General features: G+C 41.3%; 1 protein-coding gene across 1 annotated transcript in view; it reads right to left on the bottom strand.

The window, feature by feature from the left end:
* Positions 1 to 13,505: 13,505 nt before the first annotated feature.
* The window catches only part of CCDC150 (coiled-coil domain containing 150), a 42,541-nt gene continuing 31,170 nt past the window's right edge, over positions 13,506 to 24,876 (bottom strand). The window contains exons 23-28 of the mRNA XM_063442881.1: positions 24,294 to 24,485; positions 23,538 to 23,606; positions 23,087 to 23,233; positions 21,875 to 21,961; positions 20,961 to 21,080; positions 13,506 to 13,728 (exon numbers count right to left, since the gene is read on the bottom strand). Of these exons, the coding sequence (XP_063298951.1) occupies positions 13,567 to 13,728; positions 20,961 to 21,080; positions 21,875 to 21,961; positions 23,087 to 23,233; positions 23,538 to 23,606; positions 24,294 to 24,485 (777 nt within the window). The 3' untranslated portion in view covers positions 13,506 to 13,566. The remainder of the gene's footprint in view (positions 13,729 to 20,960; positions 21,081 to 21,874; positions 21,962 to 23,086; positions 23,234 to 23,537; positions 23,607 to 24,293; positions 24,486 to 24,876) is intronic.

Genomic DNA, 24,876 nt, shown 5'->3' with positions numbered 1-24,876 from the left:
TTAATACAATGTAATTAAACACATTTTAAAGGAGTTTGTCATCTTCTCCTTACAGCTAAAGAATTGCAGTTTAACAAAAACATCAGCCAATGACTGCAGGACATAACCAAAGTACCAGCCAAAGATTGGGTTGTTGGATCTAACATAGTCTATCATGGATACTAACACAGGAAAAGTGCTGCCCTGCAGTATGTAGAATTATTATTGTGAGGTAGTCACCATCACCTGGACCTTCAGACAGACAATTTATGTAGGTTGCTCGACTTTTCTTATGTTTTAGTCAACCTGTACCCATTATTGGTGCAGGGTGTGTGTAATGTAATTGTTTATATTGTGTGTGTATACTAAATATTTGTGTAAATGTTTTGCCTGCTCTCCTGTACTGCTGAGGATTGCTACCAACTAGGTGGATTTGGCTATGGAGCTTGTCTAGTGCCCTCTGTTGGTAGCAACAGCAATATGCACTACCTGAATAGCAAGGCTAGTTGATTTGCATATTGCTAATTCTGCAGGCAGGAGCTATATTTTCTGTTAACCCCTTAAGGACATATTTCCGTCATGTGTCCTTAAGAGGTTAGTTATGGTCTTCCCCACAGCGTTATAATAAGTTACTCTATGTTGTCTGCTATGATTTGACTGTTTGTATTTTTATTGAATTGTCACAGCAATCTTTATGGAATAATCATATAGACTAGTCCTGAGAAAAATGTTTAATTTTACATTAGTTCCATTTGGAACTTGGGTTCTGTGTGGATTTGTAGGGATCCCAGTGACAGTCTTTGAACCTGTTTGCTGGTTCCAGTGTCCCTTTAAGCCCTGGGATAAAGCAAGAGAGCAGGGCATGAGTCCTGCAAGTGTCTTTTTTTTTTGAATTCTTTATTTTTGACGTGCATGGTTTAACAAGGAGATATACGCTGCCACAACAACAGACATAATCACAGCAATATCACAAGTTCAGATGTATGTGGCATTGAGGTGGAAGCACATTTTTAAACATTTTTTAAACCTATGTAAACGTAGTTAGATTAGTGTTCTAGTGTTATCCGGCATATGAGCATCAGCATTAGTAAATACACGATTAAAATACATTATAATGGTTATAAGCGGTAGGACAAAAGGCATAATAACATGTTACTAAGCAAGATACGTTGGTTGCGTTAATCCGGTTGTGCATTTGTAGGTAAATTCTAAGTGTAACGTGCATAAAAGAGCAGGTTTAAGTAATGCAAACGCGTACGGTGCGTGGTAAGCACGATAAAGGTACGATGCTTAGGGAGACATGGGCTATGACCTATGACATGACAGGCAGCGGCGGGTCCAAACTAATCAGTGTCGTAGCGTGTTGGGTTTGCCTCGTTTTAACCTTAAGGGGGGAATTAAGTAGGACATGAACGAAAAATGTCAAGCAACAGGCTTAATCAGTTATCCCTTTGTTATCAGAGGCTTAATAGTATACATTATACAATGATTATGTGGTTCCCGTAGGTTTGCTTGTGTAGGGGTGAAGTGAGTGAGACGGGTATGTACCTCTCGATAGTGTAAGTGTGGTGACTAGTTGTTTGCCGGCTGCTGGTTACAACCTCGTCTGTAATAAGGGCTAATTAACAAAACTTTGCAGGTGGGTGATGCATCGTCTGGTGGTTTTATCTGGGTGCAGCTGTGTCAAAACAGTGTATAATCAACCTCCAGTATACCTTGTGGTTCAATGAGGACTAGTGCTATTATGTGCGCCAGTGAATAGTAAGAGCTACCTCCGTTAGATCGGTATGACAGGAGAAATGTCCAGCAATCGGGGTTAAGAGATCTCCTACGTACATGTAGTCACATTGTGGTACTTGTTAAATTAAATATATTTGTCCATCGTCCATTTGTTTGTTAGTATTTGTATGCTGGAATACCCTGCGTCAAGCCCCGAGGTCGTCGCATTACCGTCCCTTGTGCTTTTCAGGTAGTGAGTGCCACGTAGGGTTCGGGTGTGTGGCCTTCGGTACAAACGGGATGGATCTCGCCGGGTCCCATGAGTGTGAAGGAGACGTGTCACTCCCTCGTCCTGTCTGTGCGAGGGCGTCAGGTTGTAGGCCCAGTGCCTGTAAAAGCGGTGTTGCGTCGCTCAGCTCTCGGATCTGATGAGTGTCCATCCCCTGATGTACGGGGAGTATGTGGGTCATTTGCCATCGGTAATTGAGGTCTCTCTGCTGGAGTAGCGTGGTCAACGGCTGGAGGGAACGTCTCCAGGCTAGGGTGCCTCTTGAGAGATCGGGGAAGAAGGTTAAAGTCATCCCTTCGAAATGGAACGGTGTCTTTCCCCTCAAGGCATTCTGGACTGTTGTCTTGTCTAGTCGAGTGTGGAAGGTAAGTATGACGTCTCGTGTGGCCCCGGTCGGCGCCCTTGGCGGTTTGGGGATCCGGAATACGTTGGCAGGAGCAATCTTGCTGGCCCGCGCTGGCGGTAAGATATTTGCCAGGAGGCGTGCAACAGCTTGGGCTAGGTCTGCTTCGGGGATCCCGTCCGAGATCCCTCTTATCTTCATGTTATCGCGCCGCCCAGCATCCTCCTGCTCCGCCATGCGGTGTTCGAGGAGTCTCTGTTGTCGCTGGATGTCTTGGACAGTTAGTCTGAGTTCCCCAATGTCTTGGTTAGTGGTTCGGGCTGTATGTTCCAGCGTATTGAGGCGGGTCGTTATTCCCTTGAGGTCTCCCCTCAATGCAGAGATGTCGTTGTGCAGATCCTTGTGGTGGTCCGCCAGTAGCCGCGTGAGGGCCGCTATCATCACCGGAGCGGTGTCTGGGTCCAGGGTAGACTGCTGTGTTGGTCTCCCCGACTTGGGTGCCAGAAGATACTCCTCTCCAGAGAGGTCATCCGAAAAATCGGAGCATCCGCCATGAAGCGCCGCCATGTCGGTCCCGCTTGCCCCGCGGGCCTGTCCCCACATATCGCCAATCGTGAGTCTCGGGGAGTGTTTCTCGGTCGCCATTTTCTTGTTTTGTCGCCCCATGTCGCTTATAGGGGGTATATTACGTCTTTATGATGATTTGGGGGCACCCAGCCTGGGTTTTCCTCAGTTTTTCCCCGTTTTACACGCGGAGCTGTTAGGCCTTGCGACTGCTCGCCTCGGTGGTCAGCGTGTCTCTGCAAGTGTCTTTTTAAGATGAGTTATAACACTGCAGGCGCATGTGGACACCTGTCTGGAAGAAGGACTTTGGGGACTGGGAAGTGTTCCAGGGTCCCTGCAAGCGGCTAGGAAGCGGACTGGGCAGAGGTACTCAGTAGGAGTACAAGGGCTCCTGTCACAATTATGCTTTAAGAAGGAAACATTAATCAGGGTGAAAACACAAAGGCATTGCCTTAATTAACCATTGTCCCTCGGCAGCATGAGAAAGCAACACAGTGCAACCATTTCATGTACTGTCCATAGACCTGAAAGGTAGGTGTTATTATTAATCATACATAGGTTTATTCACTAAACTCAGAATTGCAGCAAATGAAAATCTAAATTGAGACTAAAATACTCCTATAAATGGCCAAGCTGTGACTATAGATGAGTTGGTGAATGTTTCCAGATTAGATATCATGGTGTTACTTTAAAAATTCAAATTATAAGTCACTTTATCTCAGAGCAGTGACATGCTAAAAGGAGGGGGGGTGTGGTCAGCGGTCAGCCCCGGGTGCCAACAGGTGGTGGGGGGGGGGGGGGGGGTTGTCATGACCAGGGCCAGGCTTGTGTGAGCTGTGTGGCCAGACAGATTGCCATGGCAGCTGGGGAGCTGAGCAGCTGACATAGCCACTGGCCACACAGAAGGAAAATTGGGGGCAGACTCAATCCAGGGGCGGAGCCAAACCTGCAGCGGGAGCGGAGCTTAACACGTCCCCCAAGGATTGTGTGTGTGATGGTTTGCCTGTAACTGTGTGCGTGACTGACTATAGCTGTGTGTGTGTGTGTGACTGTCTCTGACTGTGTGTGACTTTGACTGTCTGCCTGTAACTGTGTGTGTGTGTGGGGGGGGGGGGGTGCAGGGATTTTGTAGAAGGTGGCCAAGGGTCTTGTATAATGGGGTTGAGCAGTGGATTTGTGGAAGGGGGTGCAGTGGTTTTGTAGAAGGGGGAAGGACAGGGGTTTTGTAGGGGGGGGTGCAGGAAAGAGGTTTTGTTGAAATGGGCAGACAGCAGTTTTACAACGTTTACAAATTTGTGCAATACATTATAAAAAAAAAAGAGAACATTTAAAAAAATTTACTGGTGTTTTTTATGTTTGGGGGAGTGGGTGGGAGATGGGGGGGGGGGTGTCACACTCAGGATCCGCCCCGCGTGCTTAATGCTCTAGGTACGCCCCTGTCTAGGATATAATAATGTGCAGGGCTGGACTGGCAGTAGAAATACCCCAGGCAATTAAAAATCTGAATCCACAAACCTTTTATTTTGTATCAGCCGAGCTCATCAAAGGAGCTCAGTGCAGGAAGAAGCTTCTAGCTAGAGAGAAGGTGGTAGAGGGGGCCCAGTGGTCCCCAGGTAAGTGATTAAACCATTATTTGACCACTTTCCCTGGGTAGGTGCTATGGCACTTATTACATACCTACAGATCCTGACGTCAATCAAAGACTTCTAGACACACAGACAAACTCACTGATACATACATAAAGACACATATAGACACAAAAATAAAGACACGGTTACACTCACATATACATGTGGCATATAGCGAGATACCGCATGCTGCACAATGATATGGGGAAATGCTTGTTAGCTTCCTCTCCTTATCCTTTCTAGACCTCCAATACATAATGGCCAATCTGGACCTGAACATTTCAAACTGTATTTAATTTAAGACCGTATGGCAAAATGTAGGAGTCGGAGAAGTTTCTAAAATCCTCTATACTGACTTAAATGTTGCTTTTCAATTCACTATAATTTGCTCTTTAGTGGTTAATAAAACCCAGTTATGTCATAAACCACATATTTGGAAAAACGTTTTAATCCCATTTCTTCTCGTTTTCCTGTTTTTAGACTACAAATAAGCTAATGAGAAGATGAATGTTTGACTTAGAGCCTGAAAACACTAGCAGTGAAATGTCAAAATGTATCTTGTTTAAGGGAGATTGTATCTGTTTGCCCTTGGGAAACAAACAAGCTCAGGGCTTTTCAACCTATGGAAGATAAAAGTGATTTTGTCTCCATGCTACAGGTGAGGTGCTCGCCCTCCCACTCGTAGCTCTCCATCTGCTCAGATTACTCTGGAGTTACCTCTTACTGACAGAGGCACCTGCTGCCAGGTGACAGACTCTGGTTACAGGATGGATAAAAGGACTTTGTGATTTACTAGCACTTACCACTTGTCATTTCAATAAAGCCAGGCCGTGTTAAGTAAGCTCTAGTGTCGAGAAAATAGTGTTTAATATGTGTTGTCCTAACATGCTCTTATTAGATTCCCAATGCTCTTGATGCAGATAAATACACCGGCTTTATACCATATTTTGTCTGTATTTGCCCAATATTAAGCAGCAATGCAAGGATGCGCCGAGCATACCTACCTACCAACTCAGATTTCCAAACTCGGCCCCTAGATTTGTCTGTGTATCCCTATTATTAAACTCCTCATGTGAATCCTCTCCCAAAGAGACTATGTAGTGGGAAGGTCGCCCGATGTTTTTGTTTAGTATTTTGTCATGATGTAAATTGGCCAATCAATATTCGGTAATTTTTGTAGAGTTTGTAATCTCAGAGGATACGAAAAAGGCGGTAATCATAAACTTTAGAATAATGGATCTTTCTTCATCATAAAAGTTTTTCCTGGCTGAATAGGAGTACTTGTTTTTCATTGGTGTTCCCCACTTTTATATCTATTCTTTACCTTGCTTATTGTTCTTCACCTTGCGTATATAAGGACTATATTTCAGTAATGGAGACTGCTAAATTACGAGTTCAGGATCAATTCTAGTTTAGGGAATAGGCCCACAGCCCTCTGACTTTAGATCAAAGCATGTGGACATCTACTATTGGCAGCCATGCTCACCATGAGTTTAATGGGTTACTCCCACCACCATGACCAATTCTGCTTTTAGAAGTGATTATGGTGGTAGGGGCCTATATTTGCTGTGCTTCTGCTTGAAATGTTGCACATCCAGAAATATTTGCACGTTTGTGCTTGGGGCTAGTTTTACTCTGAGAAGCATTTGATTGGATCTTGCCAAGGAGGCTGTAACGTTGGTGTGGGAACCAGCGCAGGACTGTTTTGTCCAAGTTGGATTATTCTTATTTTTCAAAGTATAGTGGGAGGACTCATTTACTAATGCACAGCACTATAAATTTAAAAAGCTTTATATTTTTTTTAAAAGTTGGAGTAACCCTTTTTTTTTCTCTTCAATTCTTTATTTTAAATGTAACATACATTAGTATACGGGTTTTGCTACGTTATGAGGCTTGCGCAGAAGCCAGATGTTTCATATTTAAAACAGTAATTTGAACGTACATCAGGACGGCCTACGCAGAAGCCAATAACAGCTTGGTTGTACAGTTATGTTTTATATACTGTAGACACGACCATGTTCCGTCACTTTTTCATATTTATAACAACAGTAAATACAGGAAGAATACAATAAGAATAGAAAGATAGATGTAGAAAGGGAAAATAGCAACCTGGGAGGGAAAGAGAGTCCTCTCATTGTATATTATAGATGTTGACGGTGGACCTTGTTTGCTGGCAGGGATGCATTTTAACCGGGTTTTATCAATGGTCCACGTTTCCTATGCGTCGCCCTTGTGGATGTTCACACTTCCCAGATGTGCCATCAGTGTTTACCCTGTAACCTCTAGGGCGTGTTTATAGAGGACGTGTTTTGTTTAGCTATTTATAACGGCGTAGCTGCGTTCGGAGGTGGAGTAACCCTTTTAACTTCCTTTTTATGATAGTACTATTATAACATTTCCAAAATACTAGTGAATATTAAGACTCTTAAACTACTCTGTTTACCTCTGCATTTTATGGATTTTTATCCACCCTATTAAGTTTAAAGGAACACTCCAATCTTAAAAGTATATATATTTATTTTTATCCTTGAGGGTATTATTTTTTGTTTGTTTTAGATTTCCCTCTCCCCATTCATAATTAAACTCACATTTTTTTTCCCCAGCACTAAGGCATTCTCCATGATGCACATGGAACCAAATGTATTTATTTTATTTATTTTTGGCACTATTGGCAAAATTCAAACTGAAGCGGAAATGCTCAGCCATTGCATGTTTTGGAAGGTTCATGACCCGGGTACATTTCAGAAATTCAGCTGATCACCTGATTGACCCAAATTTGTCTGTTTTGCTATTTCGCCAGAATCTAATCTTCAAGTCTAATGTATACTTACCCTAAAAGTGACTTCACTGATTGCTATGCTGACCACTAAATATAAACCAAGAGGGCTGCACTCATCTGAACGTGTATACATTATAAGGGTGCTCCTTGGGCTAAATAATACAACATACCAGTTCTACTGCACAAATACACTCCCTTAAATACCAAATTTAAAGCTCACAGAAATTAAAATATGTTTAGTGGGTGTACTTGGTTTAATAGAACATAAAATCAGTGGAGTGGGAGTTGGAGATGCCAAAAGCAGAAAACGATGGTTTAATGTCTGCAAAATAATTGCAGCATGGTTCTGTCTAATACGCTCTGACCTGAATGAGTGTTAAATTGAACCAAAGCCACAGCCGTTGTGGCCTAAAAAGTTTAGCAATAGTCATAAAATGTGAGAAGAGGAACATGTGCTAGATTGTAATTGGTGATGTTTTCCTTGGAGAGGATGGAAGTAAGGGGTAAGAAGAAGGGGGCTCTGTGGGACGGTTATGAACTTTAATTTTTCAATTTTGTATTTTTTTTTTTATTGTTTCCATTTTTCCTTATTTTCCCTCAGATTTTCTTTATTATTCTAATTATTCTAATTTTTTTTCTATTATCCTTTCTTAATAAGTCACTAAGAATTGTGGCTTAGATATATGTGTATTGAGCCTCATATCATTATATGGTTAATTGGATTTTGACACCTCTTAAAAAAACCTTCTTAAATAACCTTTTCATTACAAAGGGATATAAGGTTATACATTACACCTTTGGCTAATTTCCATCTATTCTGGCATCACTGGTTAATAGGTTTAACATAATACACTATTCAACTAATTTGCCCTTGTCAGTTTGAAGTCTATGATATTACTTTATTATTGTACATTTCCCTGACAAGGACATAATTACTAACAATTACTATAATAATTTGCTTATGGATTCTCTATTAATTTTTTTTTTTTAATTATTTTTGCATTCTACACGGCATATTCACAATCACGTGGTGTTTATTTACATCAATAGCCTAGCAACCAGGCTACACGTCACTACGTACTATACGTATGATTACGCGATCACGTGTCCCGCTATGCACACTTCTGGGTTTAAGGGACGGCACCACTCACATCTGATTTGGTAAGTGTCATCACTTATATTATATAAACTGTGTTTTTTTTGTTACATTTGTCACCTTGAAAAAGACCCTTAGGGGTCGAAACGTCGGGATCAATTTTGTTATACTAAAAAATAAATTACTCCTTTGAAAAAAGCCCTACGAGTGCACATCTTCTACTATATATATAAATATATAATGGAGGCACCATTTTGTGTGCAGTATTAAGTAGTGTGGATTTGTACATTTAGAAAAAATAAATAAACACATCACAAATATGTTTGTTAAATATAGGGTAAACATATTATTAAAAATCCTAGGAAGGGACAGTTTCCTTGTAATTTACTTGCACTTGCCACCAAGGAGTCCATACTGGAATTAAAAGGCTACTGGAATCAAAAGCGTTCTTTATGTCATAGTATTACTTTTTTCAAGTATCGTTACATCATTGGTTACTTGAAAAACTGATTTTTTTTTTTTTTTATACTTTGTATAAACTGGGCTCACAAAAATCCAACTCAACCTCAGTGGTCCACAAATTAACTTTTGGCTTCAGAATGCATGCAATTAAGTGATACATTACAAAGGTTCAAAAGGAAGTGTTAAAAGAACTTTCCAAGCACCATAACCACTACAGCCTGCTTTAGGGTTATGGTAAAATGAGTGTCCTGGCTTTGTCTCACGGTCAGATGTCAAACAATTTTCTGTGGTTTGACAGCTTATTACCAGGCACCTGCTGACAGTATTTGCTAGGCACTCTCAGCCAATAAACCTATGGCCTTGCATTGTCGGTGCTTTGCTCTACAGAGACATATGGTTAATCTTGCTAGAGAAGACCAGATGTGGCGCGGGTACCAGGCTAGGCCTAGGTAATAAAGCTGACTGCAGTGGCTATGGTGCTTGGAGTGGACACTATACTGCTTAGCAGGGCATATATCAGAAATCTTGGGGGTCCTTACAAACCATATGGCCATGGCCATCACTAACAAACGCATATAGACAAACAGAAATATAATCACACATAGAAATACATATTCCATGTCATACACACTTACAGATATATACTGTATATTATTTTTATCCAGTCTCCTGTTTGGGTACTGGAGGATGACTTTCTGGGGTCTAATGGATGAGTGTTCTAGCTCCACCTGAAATCCTCAACAGCATCCTGTGGGATTCGATTAAAACGATAAAACATCAAATCCTCCAAAATGCAAGCGGAGCTGTCAGTTTGGTCAGAAAAATTTAATGTATATAATACAATCTTCTCATACATTTTAATTTTGTTGTTGTTTGTGTTTCGTTTCCTTGAGTTTATTGGAGTTGTAGTTCAATTGTCAACTTCCTACTACAGAAAAGCAACAGGTGAACTACAACTCCAAGAAATATAAATCCTGGTATCATTTACACAAGTATCTCGTCTAGAGGAAAACATAAAAGGGAAGCACTGCAGGTTCAGAGAGAGTAAAATTAACCATTTCCTAAATAAATAGAATAAAGTATTAGCTAGGCATTCTCAGCCAATGAAAATGGACAAAGCACATGGGACAAAATGTCTATCATAACGAACTTCAATTGAACCTATAGGAGTGCCCCCTGACATAGTTTACAGTTAGTCTCACCTTCATTTAGTTTGCCACTGCCAGTCAATTCCCACAACAGAACAGAAGGAGAATAATGAGAAATAAAGATTCGGACAATCTTCTCAACTGATCACAGATTGTACACATTTTTGTACTACATGCATTTTGGTCTTCCCAACTAATTTATGTTACAGAGTTAACAGATTTATGTACAGAACTGTAAAATATAACATTTGGTAAAGTGCCAAACAAAATAATGCATGTTTCCGGTGTTGAATAATCTTTGATTAATATTTGCAGCAGTTGGACAATGGACGATGTATCCCATGATGCTCAGTTGGTAAAATGCTGTCCTCAACAAAGTGGACTGCAACGATTGACCTTCACGGATGTAGTGCATTTCTCCAAGGATGATCATCCTCTTACTTAAAAGTCATCAACAAACATTCGAACAGTGTTTATAGAAAAGAACAGAGTTTGTAATTCACATGTTCAGCTTTATATATATATATATATATATATTTTAACAGCAAAAACTGGAAGCCTATATTTCATCTCTGTAAAACAACGTTTAAAAGGACACAATATTACGTTTCCATAGTTTTGTGGCCCAGGCTATGTACAGTAAACTATCAAGGCTCAGGCTCTCTGCAGAGAGGAATATAGAGGGGAGGGATGCCCATACAAACTGTGCATCCAGCATGTTTATTCTGAATAATTTTTATACTACAACAATGGTTCCATTAAAATGGGTCTGGATAAACAAGAACATTTGTTTTGTCTTGTCTTCACTTTACTCAAGCTAAAGCTTTATTTTAATATATGCTAATAAAAATTTTAGTGTTATCTGCATGTATGTTGTATATTGGTCTTTTTTCTTTTTGTAGCATATTTCTGTTCCACCAAGCAAAGCCCTTTAAAAATAAAAATTCATAATTTAAAATAAAAATAAAAATTGTACATTGTGAAGTGGAAGAGCCCTAATATCAAGGGTGTTACAGCCCAATAAAAAACAAGGGATCTTTGAAATTCTAAATTAAAGTATGCAATAAAGGAAATTTAAAATGTAAATCTCTCTTTACAGGAAGTGTGTAGGTAAGCTGTGTAAGGCATGGCCAGGGGAGGTGTGGCTACGGCTCTATATAATCAAAACAATTTACCTCCTAAATGGCAGAGAAATGAGCAGTGATAATGCAGGGGCATGCTCTATACACCAAGCCCACTTCACTAAGCTAAAGTTGTTTTGGTGCTTAGAGTATATCTTTAAAGTAAATGTTAACAGACCCATAGTATTGGCAGAACTTAGCACCTTTTATATTTCTTTTAGGTAGCTAAACCACTGCATCTTGCCTGCACTGATGAAATATGAATTATGCCAAGTTAGTCTTATATTTATAAAAATGTGCCATTCTGTCCACAGCACAATTGGTATATGATATGTATTAAAGGGATACTTTAGTCGCCTAGATCACTCCATCTCATTGAAGTGGTCTGGGTGCAGTGTCCCTGTCCCACTTAGCCCTGCAATGTAAAACATTACAGTATACGAGAAACTGCAATGTTTACATTGGAGTGCCAAGAATGCCTGTAGTGGCTGTCTACCAGACAACACTAGTGGCGCTTCCTGCAGTTTCACAGTTGATGTCAAGCAATATCCCATAGGAAAGCATTTGCTTTAGGTCCCACCCCTATCGCTGATGTTGGCAGAGAAGGAGCGTTACCAAGCGCCGAGGGATCTCGGTGATGAAATCAGGTTAGTAAAAAAATCATAAAAACATACAGCAGACCCCCTAGCGCATTATAAAGGACAAATGATTTAAGCACTGGATCTAAAAGATGCTCTTTATATGGTTGGTCAGTTTTCATTGTTTTAGTTCATTTAAAAAAAACCTGGTGAGATGCCACTGGTATACAGACTTTCGCAGCTACCACGCAACGATCTGCTGAATCTGCTATAGCGGGTTGCAAATATGTTTACACATATATGTTTGCTTCATACTATTGTTAATTTGTATATATATGTTATAATGTTTATGTGATTATTATGGTGTCTTGCCTTGGAATAAATAATTAAAATAAAAAATACAGCAGTTCTGTACAACCAAATTTGTGTGTGTGTGTATATATATATATATATATACACACTTAACACAATCCAGCGCACTCACTTATTCACCAAACAATGATTTATGAAACTATTACAATCTGGGAGATTTTAAATCATTGTTTGGCGAATAAGTGAGTGCCCTGGATTGTGTATTTTGTATGTTGTATATATTGGTCCCAGCAGCACCCTATAATGTATGCATGTTCAGGTGAGTGTAGCCCTCTTAGTTTCATTTATATATTTGGGAGTCCAGGCCAACTCCTTGGTTTTGCACCCCTCCCTATCACAGGTGCCTCATTCCAGGACCCAATTTAGCCTTAACCTGCAGAGAGTCCCAGGAAGAAGTAGTTCCCAAGTAAGTGGATTGATCTCATAAGGACAGATATTAGGTTGCTAGAGTAGGACCTGCCAATAATGGGGTACATTGACGTTGTGGCAGGCTTATGCAATATATGATCATATGATGGAACTAAACCCCCATTATTTTTTGCCTAGGTGAGGTGTTTTTGAATTAACCTATTACAATCTGTGAGATTTTAAATTATTGTTTGGCGAATAAGTGAGTGCCCTGGATTGTGTATTTTGTATGTTGTATATATTGGTCCCAGCAGCACCCTATAATGTATGCATGTTCAGGTGAGTGTAGCCCTCTTAGTTTCATTTATATATTTGGGAGTCCAGGCCAACTCCTTGGTTTTGCACCCCTCCCTATCACAGGTGCCTCATTCCAGGACCCAATTTAGCCTTAACCTGCAGAGAGTCCCAGGAAGAAGTAGTTCCCAAGTAAGTGGATTGATCTCATAAGGACAGATATTAGGTTGCTAGAGTAGGACCTGCCAATAATGGGGTACATTGACGTTGTGGCAGGCTTATGCAATATATGATCATATGATGGAACTAAACCCCCATTATTTTTTGCCTAGGTGAGGTGTTTTTGAATTAACCTATTACAATCTGTGAGATTTTAAATCATTGTTTAGTGAATAAGCGAGTGCGCTGGATTCTGTATATATTGGCCCCAGCAGCGCCCTATAATGTATGCATGTTCAGGTGAGTGCAGCCCTCTTGGTTTCATTCATACATCTCTATCTATCTATCTACAATATGGAAAGAGGCAAACTTTCTGTATGATTGGTTTCCATTGATGTATCACAGTACAGCATTGCTCTATTAACCCAAAAGTTAAACCATGTTATGTAGACCTTGTTTTGCACCATTTTCCAAGGCTTCTATACAAATGTTGTAACTGCTTTTCAGCATTAATCCACCACTCAGAAAGTGTCACATCTGTATCAAATTAGTGTTTGATTTTCTAGTAAACGTTTAAGAAAAATACGTTTAGTGCAGTTAATGTGCTTAAAGTGAATATTCTGAGAGTTCTGGGGATCGAACAAGCCTGATCCATTACTACGTTAGATGTTAGCAACACTATCAATACTAGGATGGCATGTCACACTCTGTCCGTGTAGGGATGCTGTTTGCTTCTTTAGATTGGTAATTTCTAGAGATCAGTTTTAGCTTCTCTTTGGTCTCAAAATGGCTTACAGCTGAATAAGGTAAGCGTTGCAGATTTTCCATATTGTTTCCTCTTGAATCAACCTGGGAGATGTAAAAAAAAAAAAAATGCCTTAGACAAATGAAAGTAACTCGTTGCTTCAATCACTTGCTCATTTCCCTTCTTGTTATCTTGCTAAATAATCATGATGAAAAATCGACCCATTCCCAGTAGGACTTGTTAGGGAGGTCCAAGCCAGCGTATATATACAGTTTGTCAAACTGGTACATGAGTGCTGCGGCTTCATTAAAACCGTAACATCAAATATTTTAAAATATATGCAGTGCAAACAGACAACAGGTATGTTAACTCACTTAGAAGCAGGAGATATTCACACTGTGCACCAGTGATCTACTGGCTTCGTTCTACATGTACTTTTGTCAAGAACAGAAATAATAGCCTGCTCCTACGCTAAGCAGATGGATTTAGAAAGAGGGAATTGTGGGGGGCGTGGCCTGACCGTTCATGAAGTCGGACGTGTGAGCGATCGGCTCCAGGAGAGAATACCCTAACACAGCGACTATATTAGCGAACAACGAGAAACTTACCTGTCTAATACTGCCTAGACAGACTGGAGCACCGTCTGAACAAAATGACACAACGCTCCACGAAAAAGAATAAGGTAAAAGACACACCTTCACTACAAGTCGCAGCTATGGCCTCACCGCCACGCCGCGCGCAAGATGGCGCCGACGGAACAGTCTCACCAGCTTCAAGTTCCGACAGAAGCGATTACACCTCCATATCCCATAAAGACATCCCAGCAACGGAATCAGCAATACAAAAAATGCTGAATGGCTTACAGACATCTTTGCAAGCAGACTTTGCCAAGCTAGCTCGGGAAATAAGAGCGGATGTCAAAGCATTGGGTGAAAGGACCGATTGCCTCGAAAACAAAACTGAGGAGCTCATTAAGGCGCATAATAACGTGGCTTCGGCCTACAGTGATCTGGAAACCAAGATAGCCTCTATAATCACCAAACTCGCTGATCACGAAGATCGTGACCGCCGGAACAATGTGCGCATACGCGGCATTCCGGAGGATATAGGCCCCGGCGAGCTGGGAAGATAAGTTACCACACTTTTCCATCTGCTGGCACCTGACCTCCCGGAATCAGCATTATTGTTGGATAGAACCCACAGACTACCAAGACCCAGACACCTCCCGCCATCAACACCGAGGGACACGATAACGAGAATACATTACTATACCTCCAAGGAAACCATAATGTCAGCTTCCAGGAAACGTCCTAAACTGCCTGATTCATACAATAAAATTCAATTGTATACGGATCTCTCAGCAACGACGCTTAACGCACGTAGAAGCTTTCTACCTATAACTACAGCCTTGAGAGCGGCAGAGGTACCCTATAAATGGGGTTTCCCGACTCGCCTTATCATCAGGAGGAACGGCACCGAAAAACATCTTCTTAGCCCAGAGGAGGGACAAAGGGTTTTGGCGGAATGGAACATTCCTGTACTAGACGCAGCGAACCAAGCTACTTCACGAGAGGCGACGACAGCACCCATGAAAGTAACCCCAGATTGGGAAACGCAAACTACAGATAAGTGACTTTCCCACATAAGACCTGTGGAGCCCATAGTAACTATGCGTATACTCATGACTCACTAAGGAGTAGCGCAGATGTGGTGAATACTTATCCCACACGGTGTTAGATGTTTGTTTTTCTCCATAGTTTTATAGTTTTATAGTTAATTGTTTATTGTGTCTCTAATATGTCGGCTTTTGACTATTGCCCCACAAGAAAGGAGTGAGACATGGGAACATCCCAATATGTTGTAAGGCAGTGCAACAAACAGGTCGGCCTACATAGTAAAAGGCGGGGAGGGGCTTAGTACCGCATATTAGAAATAGCACATACCGCACTTCCACAATATCTAACAGCAATAGACATACGGTCTAGAGTCACAATACCCACCGAGTGTAACTAGCCCACAACACAATGTACTAAACGACAAACCCTGATTACTCAGTAATGTTGCTGTTCCTAAATCTTAAACCAGAATAAGACCGCCAAAACACACTTATGAAGAAGCAGCGGTTGCACTAAAATATGGATACTGCCCCTCGCCTCTCACTCCCCGCACCATGGGCCATGAGCCGATAGGAACACACGGGCTTATTGTGTATCCCACGATTAGAGTCAATAAGGTCCACCGGTTCATATCAGACTTTAAAGAACATAACATGTTTTCATTTTAGTTCCGTTGTCCCCCAGCTCACCATCCCCCTGCACGGTTCCTGTATCAAATGGACAATAGACCCCAACAAGACACTAGGTTCGTGTGACAGGCACTTAAAGGCCACCTCAGACTACCTCAACACATAGGTAGCATACAAAGAGAAAAGAAAAGAACAAAAAAAAAAAAATCAAAGAACAAAAAAAAAAAATAAAAAAAAATAAAAATAAAATAAATAAATAAAGAAAAAAAAAAAAGAAACTGTTAAATAAATAGATGACAATTTCTATACATCTATAACTCATTAACAATTAAGATACTATTAACAATACCTGGAGATGACCCACGTTTGCCTCAACCCAAGTCAAGGGACTGATGGAAAAACAATACCCTACCTTAGACGACAGGTCTCACCCTAAAGAAAAGGGACTCTCCATCCCCCGAGAGGGCTTCAGTGCCCAACAAACATTAAGACGATTTGGTCTCAAGTTGGAGACCTTCTCTTTGTATATAGTTGGTTATTATTTTTTAGTTCACTCATCCTTCCCTTCCCCCTTCCTCCCATGGCGACGCAACACCACCAAGACATGTTCATGTGCATCTCACCTGCACAGGAGATTGAAATCAAGGGTCAACTATTGGGGATCCAATACTACGTATTACCATTTTATAAAAAATTACCGCCCTGGTTGAAAACAGTAGGGCTAGACCCACTACACCACCTACACAGAGATGATATACCCTCCCAACATACAAATAGCACCAAATCCTTAAGACTCAAATGACGCTGAACATCCTGTCGATCAACGCTAAGGGACTTAATTCGCCCCATAAGCGTCGAATGGCTTTACAAGAAGCGACAAAACATAAGGCTCATATAGCCTTCTATCAGGAAACTCATTTTCAGACCGACAACCACCCAAAATTTTCCTCCAGAGCCTTCCCGTTAGGTTACCATTGCACATACAAAAAAAAGAAAAGAGGAGTCACTACTCTGATAAACAATGCGGTGGCCTTCCAACTAATAAAACAAATAAGTGATAAAAAAGGACGATACCTCCTTATACAGTGCATAATCAACAATGCCCAATATACCTTGGTAAATATATATGGGCCACAAAGTGGTAACCATATATTCCTAGACCATATCATCACGCTAACTAATGCCCACAAATTTGGAGAAATCATCATTGGTGGCGACACCAATTTTATTTTAGACCCAACCTCAGACACTACTTCTTCATCTAAGATCTTACATGAGACATCAAAACAAAGAATTCGCATGACTACCCGTATGGGAAACATTCTACAAACACATGGGTACACTGACATCTGGAGAGCCCTGCACCCTCTGGATAAAGACTATACGCATCACTCTCTGGTACACAACACATATTCCCGTATTGACCGATTTCTACTCCCATCAAACCGTACAGCGAAAATATCTTGTTCAACTATAGGCAATATCACGTGGTCGGATCATGCTCCGATCACACTATCCCTGACAACTCAACACCCGACCAGCGCGAATCGTACATGGCGATTAAATGACTCCCTTCTAACAGACCACACATTAGTTCAACAAATCAAAACAGAACTAGAAGCGTACTTCTCCCTAAATGACACGGGAAATATTGGCATAGCAACGCTATGGCAAGCCCATAAAGCGGTCCTCCGGGGACAATTTATTAAGCACGCTAGCTATAATAAAAAACAACGCATGGCAGCCTATATAGCTATAAATACTGAGATGATCACACTCACACACACCAATAAACACGCACCCTCGTACGATACCACACAACGTATTCTTGACCTACAAGCCCAATTAAGAGACATGGAAATGGCTAAAACAACATACTTATTAACTAAAATGAAACACAAATTTTTTAAAGAAGGGAATAGAGCAGGGAAGGTCTTGGCGGCGCAACTAAAAGCAAAGGCCGCAGCAACCAAAATAGCCCTTATACATACGAAAGAAGGAGTTAAACTTACTGATCCACAGGAAATAGCAGACGAATTCGGCAAATATTATAGCGATCTTTATAACCTAGCATTGGGCCCAGACTGCCATAAACCAGAGCAAAAAGACAGATGCATTCTTAACAGACATTCCCCTACCTACTATTACTGCAGAAGAGAGCCGAAGGTTGATACAACCATTCACAATACAGGAAATTATCGACATTTTAAAACAACTCCCGAAACACAAATCCCCGGGACCCGATGGGTTTACAAACCTTTACTACTATACCTACAAAGACACACTAGCACCCTACCTAACGACATTGTTCAACCACTGCTTCCAAAAAGGGAACATGCCCACCGAGATGCTACAAGCCCATATCACTACTTTACCGAAACCAGGGAAGCCTCCAACCCATTGCCCCAACTTTCGACCGATCTCCCTATTAAATTGCGATACTAAAATCTATGCTAAACTCTTAGCGAATAGACTAAACCCTATACTAACTCGCATAATCCACAATGACCAAGCGGGATTTATCAAGGGCAGACAGGGCTCCGATAACACCAGAAAGATCCTCAATATATTGGCTCATATAGACACAGAGAGAACAGAAAGCCTCTTATTGGCACTGGATGCTGAAAAAGCATTTGATAGACTTAACTGGGCATACATGACAACGATCCTCGCTAAATATGGGTTCCCGAGGGAAATGATACAAGGAATAATGACACTATATAAAAATCCCACGGCCCGAGTTTATCAGTCAGGGTTTCTCTCAGCACCCTTGAATCTCACCAATGGTACAAGACAAGGATGCCCTCTCTCCCCACTTCTTTTTATACTCGCCTTAGAACCTCTGGCAATAAAAATCAGACAAAATCCATTAATTTCTGGCATACCCATAAGGCAGTCAAATTACAAACTATCAATGTTCGCGGACGATATCCTCCTAACCATCTCCAAACCTGATATATCACTACCATGTCTTATGACCATACTGCAAGAGTATGGGAAAATATCATACTATAAACTAAATGCGGCTAAGACACAGGCGCTACCGCTTCACCTACCCACACAGCGAGCAGATAAATTACGCCAGACTTTTCAATTTGACTGGAGACAGAATTATATAACGTACCTGGGAGTGAAACTTGCTCTACATGCCACCAAGACTGTGAACCTGAACTATGACCCACTGTCACACATGTGCACGTCACTCTTTCAAGGCTGGGATCATGTACACCTATCATGGCTAGGCCGTATCCACACTACAAAGATGATAGTACTACCCAAAATTTTATATGTGTTTCGAATGTTACCCCTTCCAATCCCTTCACGTATACTAAAAACACTGCAGACAACTATATCCAAATTTATCTGGCACAAGAAAAAACCTAGACTGCCGATCCACCTACTCCAACAGACACAATCCACAGGAGGCTTAGGACTACCCAAAATTGCTGCCTACTATGAGGCTGCTATTCTCGAGTCTGCAATAAAGCTCCATGCCCCTAAACACACGTTTCAATGGGTAGACATGGAAGATGACAAAGCATATCCTCACCCCATCTTACATATGATGTGGGCACCGAAAATACACAGACCGCAAAAATTAACATTGTACCCCTCATCTATAGTGACCCTCAAATATTGGGATAAACTTCTGGCTACCTTATCAGAAAAGGGGAAGTATTGCATACACGCTCCTCTAGAAACACTCACAAGGATAACTCCGTGGTTGTCATTACAATCATGGACTAAACATGGAATTCAATATATTAGGGACGTCTGCGACACATCAGGGATTAGACCATTTCCGAGTTTGCAAGACCAGTTTAACCTTCCTAATTCCTTCACATTCCAATACCTACAACTCAAAAGCGTTATAAATACACACGTATCCCTTCAAACAAGATCCCCAACGCAAAACATCATACCAACGTTAAATGTTATCTCCAGATGCCACACAGCTCCAGTTAAATCCAAATCACTATCACTATGTTATAAAGCGACACTGAACCAAGTTCAGCCCCACTCTTTTAAATATGTGGAACAATGGGAAAAAGAAGGTATCCCTAAACTTGCAGACGAACAATGGATTAAGGCACTAAATACACTGAAAGGCCTGACATCCTGTTCCTCACACATAGAGGCACATAAAAAAATAATGTACAGATGGTACCTTACACCGCACAGGTTACACCAAATTTACCCCTCCACAACACCTAACTGTTGGAGGTGCGAGTTACAGGAGGGCACCATGACCCACATATGGTGGGAATGCACGGTAATAAAACCATTATGGAAACAAGTTCAGCAAATACTGCTCCAATCTCTGAACTATACATCTACCATTACACCAACATTAGCTCTGCTATTGATCTTCCCGGATCAATGGGACAGAAAATACAAGAAAATAGCTTCTCTGGTTATTCTAGCAGCGCGGAACTTATTGGCTCAATGCTGGAAGAGCACAAAATGCCCTACGCGCAAAGAACTTATAAATAGAATACTACAATACTACAAATACGAGATACTCTCCGCAGAATCGCACACACAAAGGAGAGAGATTGAGCGGATATGGACACCGTGGCTCACTGTGATGGATTCTAACTCTAGAACCACTAGTCGAAAACCTAATCCCTCTAGTTGACCACCTACCCCAAGTTAGGTTAGAGGTTAACAACAGCATTATACTACATGTCCTTGGATGTTATGTGGGGTCTGCTTTCGCTTGGGGTCCAATGATACAAGGTATATACAGTGATGTATTTGGACAATTTATACTTCAATATTAATGCATTTAAAGTTCGCTTCACTTTGTCTTGTATAATCGAAGATGTCATGTATATGTCCTTCTGCGCAAGGAACACCATAAAGGCATGTCGCCTCATATACCCCCCTCCCCCCCCACCCTTCTTTTTTTTTTTGTATCCCTCCCCATCTTTTGTTTGATACCCACTTTGGGTTTCTATTTCTCTGAAAATAAAAATCTTAAATTTGAAAAAAAGAGAGGGAATTGTACACCAGAAATAAAAATAATTGGAGTAGGACAAATCTTAGAAAGTGACAGTCAGCAAACACGTGTCTTTTACACAAATTTACCAGTGTGCTTGTCAATGGAGATTGATTGATGTCCTGCTGCCTCTTCTCTTGATTTTCCAGCTGAAGTTCCTCAAACTGGGACTGAAACCAACTATGAGCTTCCTCCAGGTTACGACTGATCTAAGTGAATACATAAATGGTATTATCAGGCTGTTCTGTGCTATGTAAATTAAAGTAGCAAATGCAAATTGGAGGGGGTTGAGGGACACAAGGCTTTCACTCAGTTTAGGGTCCATTCAGTAAGGCAACAGAAGATGTGTGTAATAAGGACTAATCAATTCAAATCCAGTAAGTTTGTTTTCCCATTCTATGCATTAGAAATGGCTATCGGTCAACATTGTATATGTCAGCCTACTAGCGAAAATAAAAGTTATATGTTATAGTGAACATACGCACCCAACACAAGTGCCCTGTTCACACAACTAAAGAAAATCAGTTAAAGGGACTGGCTCATGACTTATACATGGAGTGGAGACTGAGGTTATATACCAAAACATCACAGGTCTACCAGCGCTTTGGCTTGCAGGTAGTGAATAAAAATATATTGAACCAAAGCTCCAGCTTTAATAGGTGAGCGGTGCATAAATACATTTAATAGGGAGAGTATGTGTGCATAGAAATACTAGTATTTCTCTGTATTAATGTATTCAGTTAAATATTTCCCATGATGCAATTAGATTTCCTAAGTCAAAGGGCATTGTAATGAGATTTTATATTAGGTAAGAGCAAGATGTTTTTTGACTAAATAATTTTTTTCACAAAGTATCTCCACAGTAAGAGGAAATATTGTACTGCTTTTATTTGCTGGTAGCAGCAATTTAATAGATCAGCAAAGTTTTAAAATAATCACTTAACTGGTTTCCATGGTCAAAAAAAAAAAAAAAAAAATACAATTATAATAACTATATACTCACTTGCTCAGACTCCACACTAGCCTTTCTTAGTTTTTCCTCAATTAGGTTTTTTTCCTTCTGCAGTTCTTGAACTCTCTGTTGAAGGCCCTAAAAGAAAATATACCCAAAGTTTAAGCAGATGCTAATATTTACCAGTTCTCTCAACCAGAGGCGTAACTAGAAACCACCGGGCCCCGGTGCAAAAATTGATCCATCCCCCCCACATGTGTTTCATTTCCTCCCCCAGGTCCTCCATGTGTCTCATTTCCCTCCCCTGCCCCTCCATGTGTCTCCCCCCTTCCCCCCTGACCCTCCACACACCAGTCTCATTCTCTCCCCCTCAGCTACTCCATATGTCTCATTTCTCTGCTCCTCCCCAGACCCTCCATTTGTCTCCTTCCCCCAGCCACTCCATTTGTCTCATTTCTTCACCCCTTTATTTGCCTCATTCCCTCTCACCCCCATCCAGCCTTCTTTAACCCCCCCCCTCACTCCACATCCAGCCTTCACTCCTACTCTCACCCCCTATCCAGCCCTCACTCCTACTCTCACCCCCTATCCAGCCCTCATTAACCTCCTCATCCCCCATTAATCTCCACCCCATCCAGTCCTCATTAACCTCCACCCTGATCACACCCCATCCAGCCATCATTAACCCCCCTCACCCTACATCTAGCCATCATTAACCTCCCCTCACCCTACATCTAGCCATCATTAACCACCCTCACCCTACATCTAGCCATCATTAACCCCCCTCACCCTACATCTAGTCATCATTAGCCCCCTCACCAACCCCCTTCACCCAGCCCTCATTAAGCCCCCTCACCTCCGATCCTGACCTCATCAAGCACCCTTACTTCCCCTTATTCAGCCCTCAATCCCTCTCGCAGACCTCCATCCAGCCCTAATTCCCTCTCTCCCCATTCTTTTCCTGTACCTTATGACTGTGTAGCATGGCCAAGCGGTACCCAGTCTGATAGGAAAGGAGAGACCAGCAGTAGGGCAGCAGCACAGTACAGAGCTTCCCTCCTGCCAGTCATCCAGCGACCGCAGGGCCCGGGCCGGTGCAACAGTGCACCGGCCCTGAAGTTGTGGTGCCCACGGTCACAGCTGCGGCCGGACCCCTATAGTGACGGTCCCGGTCACAGCTGCGACCTCTGCGACCATGCTAGGTACGCCATTGCTCTCAACTCTGAAAGCCATTACTTTCTAACTGGGCCAACTAGGAAGTACCTTGCATTTATATTCCAAATTCTTCCTAAGCTGTGTCTCTGCCTCCAGCTGGCTGCATAGGGCCGTCTCTTCTGCATTCTGTGAAGATGCTTTTATAGCTCTGCGTAGACTTTCAACTTCAGCCATGAACTCTTCTATGAGCTTTGACTTTGAAAAAGGATGAAAACTTTACTGTTTGTGGATCAATTTTTCCAACATGTTAGGCATACTTCTACTATAGGCAGTCAAATGGACTTCATGGAAATTGTTAGAAATGGTTATTAACATGTTGATTTGTAAAAGCAAGAAGTCTCACTGGAAACCAATCAAATGTTCTAGCTCCACTTTTTCACCTTTGGACCACAAATTAACTTTCCAAAAATCCAACAATATGCCTCGTATACTCAAATTTCCATTTGTATTGTCCGCATTGCTAATTTACTCCTTGAATATCACCGTTTAATTTACTCACCTGCTCCTTATTGCTCTTCTCAAATTCTGTCTTCACTTGTTTCATGTGTTTCAGTTCAGCCTCTAGCAACTAGCAGACAAAAGAACATTAATCTAGATTAAAAGAAATATAATACCCCAAGTGTGGTCACCATGGTAGCCAACTTAAAGGAACACCAATAATACTTTAATGCATTTGATAGGTTTTGGCCTTATTAATATGCTGTATTTTTTTTTTGCACGTTCAAATTTCTATAGTTTTTGCATTAAAAAAAATACAAATAAAAATATATATATATATAAATGTTTTGCAGAACGTTGCACCATAATTCTGTCTCTTTAGCCACACACTTTCACCCAAGCAAAATACGTCCTTATCCCCATTGAAGGAGCTTTTGACAGTGGATAGGGGCCATCAAACTGTGTTGTACTATGTGCTCTGACACTTTTCTATCATGGTCAGCGCTACGTTTTTCATCAATTCGAGCTACAGCAATTCTTCTGTGTGATCGGAGAAGACAGGCTGGTTTTTGCTCCCACATGCATCAATAAGCTTTGGGCAACCATGATACTGATATATATATATATATATAGTGTGTGATCAGCCACAAAAAGATATACACTATACTGTCTGTAACCCTTAACAGTGCATAATCATTACTCCTCGGCAAAGGAGGCATAACAAATACTTTTTTCAGCTACTATAGAAGTGTCTGTGCGTAAACAGTACATCTGTTCTTATATAAATTACTCCTTTACATATGCATTGGATACTCACTTGAACCCTGTCAGTTTCCCTGTGGGCTGCTTTACTTTCTAGCCGAGTTTTTAGCTGGGTTCTCAGACTGTGTATCAGATTCTTTTGATCCAGCACCGCTTTCTCATGTTCTGACATACTGTTCCGGAGCTCTCTATTTGTGCGGGACAGTTCAGCTGACTTAGCGGTAGCACAATCTAAAACTTTCTTTAACTTTGGGGAATAAAATAAATAAATGCTTTCAAGCACTGGCAGATGAATACTTTGTTACATGCTGGGTGAATAATACAAGGGCTTTAAGTGTCGTAGGCAATAATCAATTTTTATGCCCCCCCCCCCCCCCACAGCTACCAAATGTGGCATACTTTAAACCATTACCCCTAACTCCTTCTTTATCATTGTGACCTTCATAGATCTATCTCCAACCCACTTAAATGTTTCGATTTTCAAGGGTTTGGGTTTGTTTGTTATGCTGGTAGGTAACAACAAATTGAAATGGAGATCATTTTTTTTATCCATCTATTTGACCCCACAACCCTTTCCATTCCACATTCGGTCCGTCCCTTGCTGGTCACAGAGCAAGTGCATGTGCTCTCAGTCTATG

This window comes from Pelobates fuscus, chromosome 2 (assembly GCF_036172605.1).
Source record: "Pelobates fuscus isolate aPelFus1 chromosome 2, aPelFus1.pri, whole genome shotgun sequence".
Classification (NCBI taxonomy): Eukaryota; Metazoa; Chordata; class Amphibia; order Anura; family Pelobatidae; genus Pelobates; species Pelobates fuscus.
The sequence above is the reverse complement of the archived record's forward strand: the minus strand, read 5'-3'. Positions and strand labels throughout refer to the sequence as shown.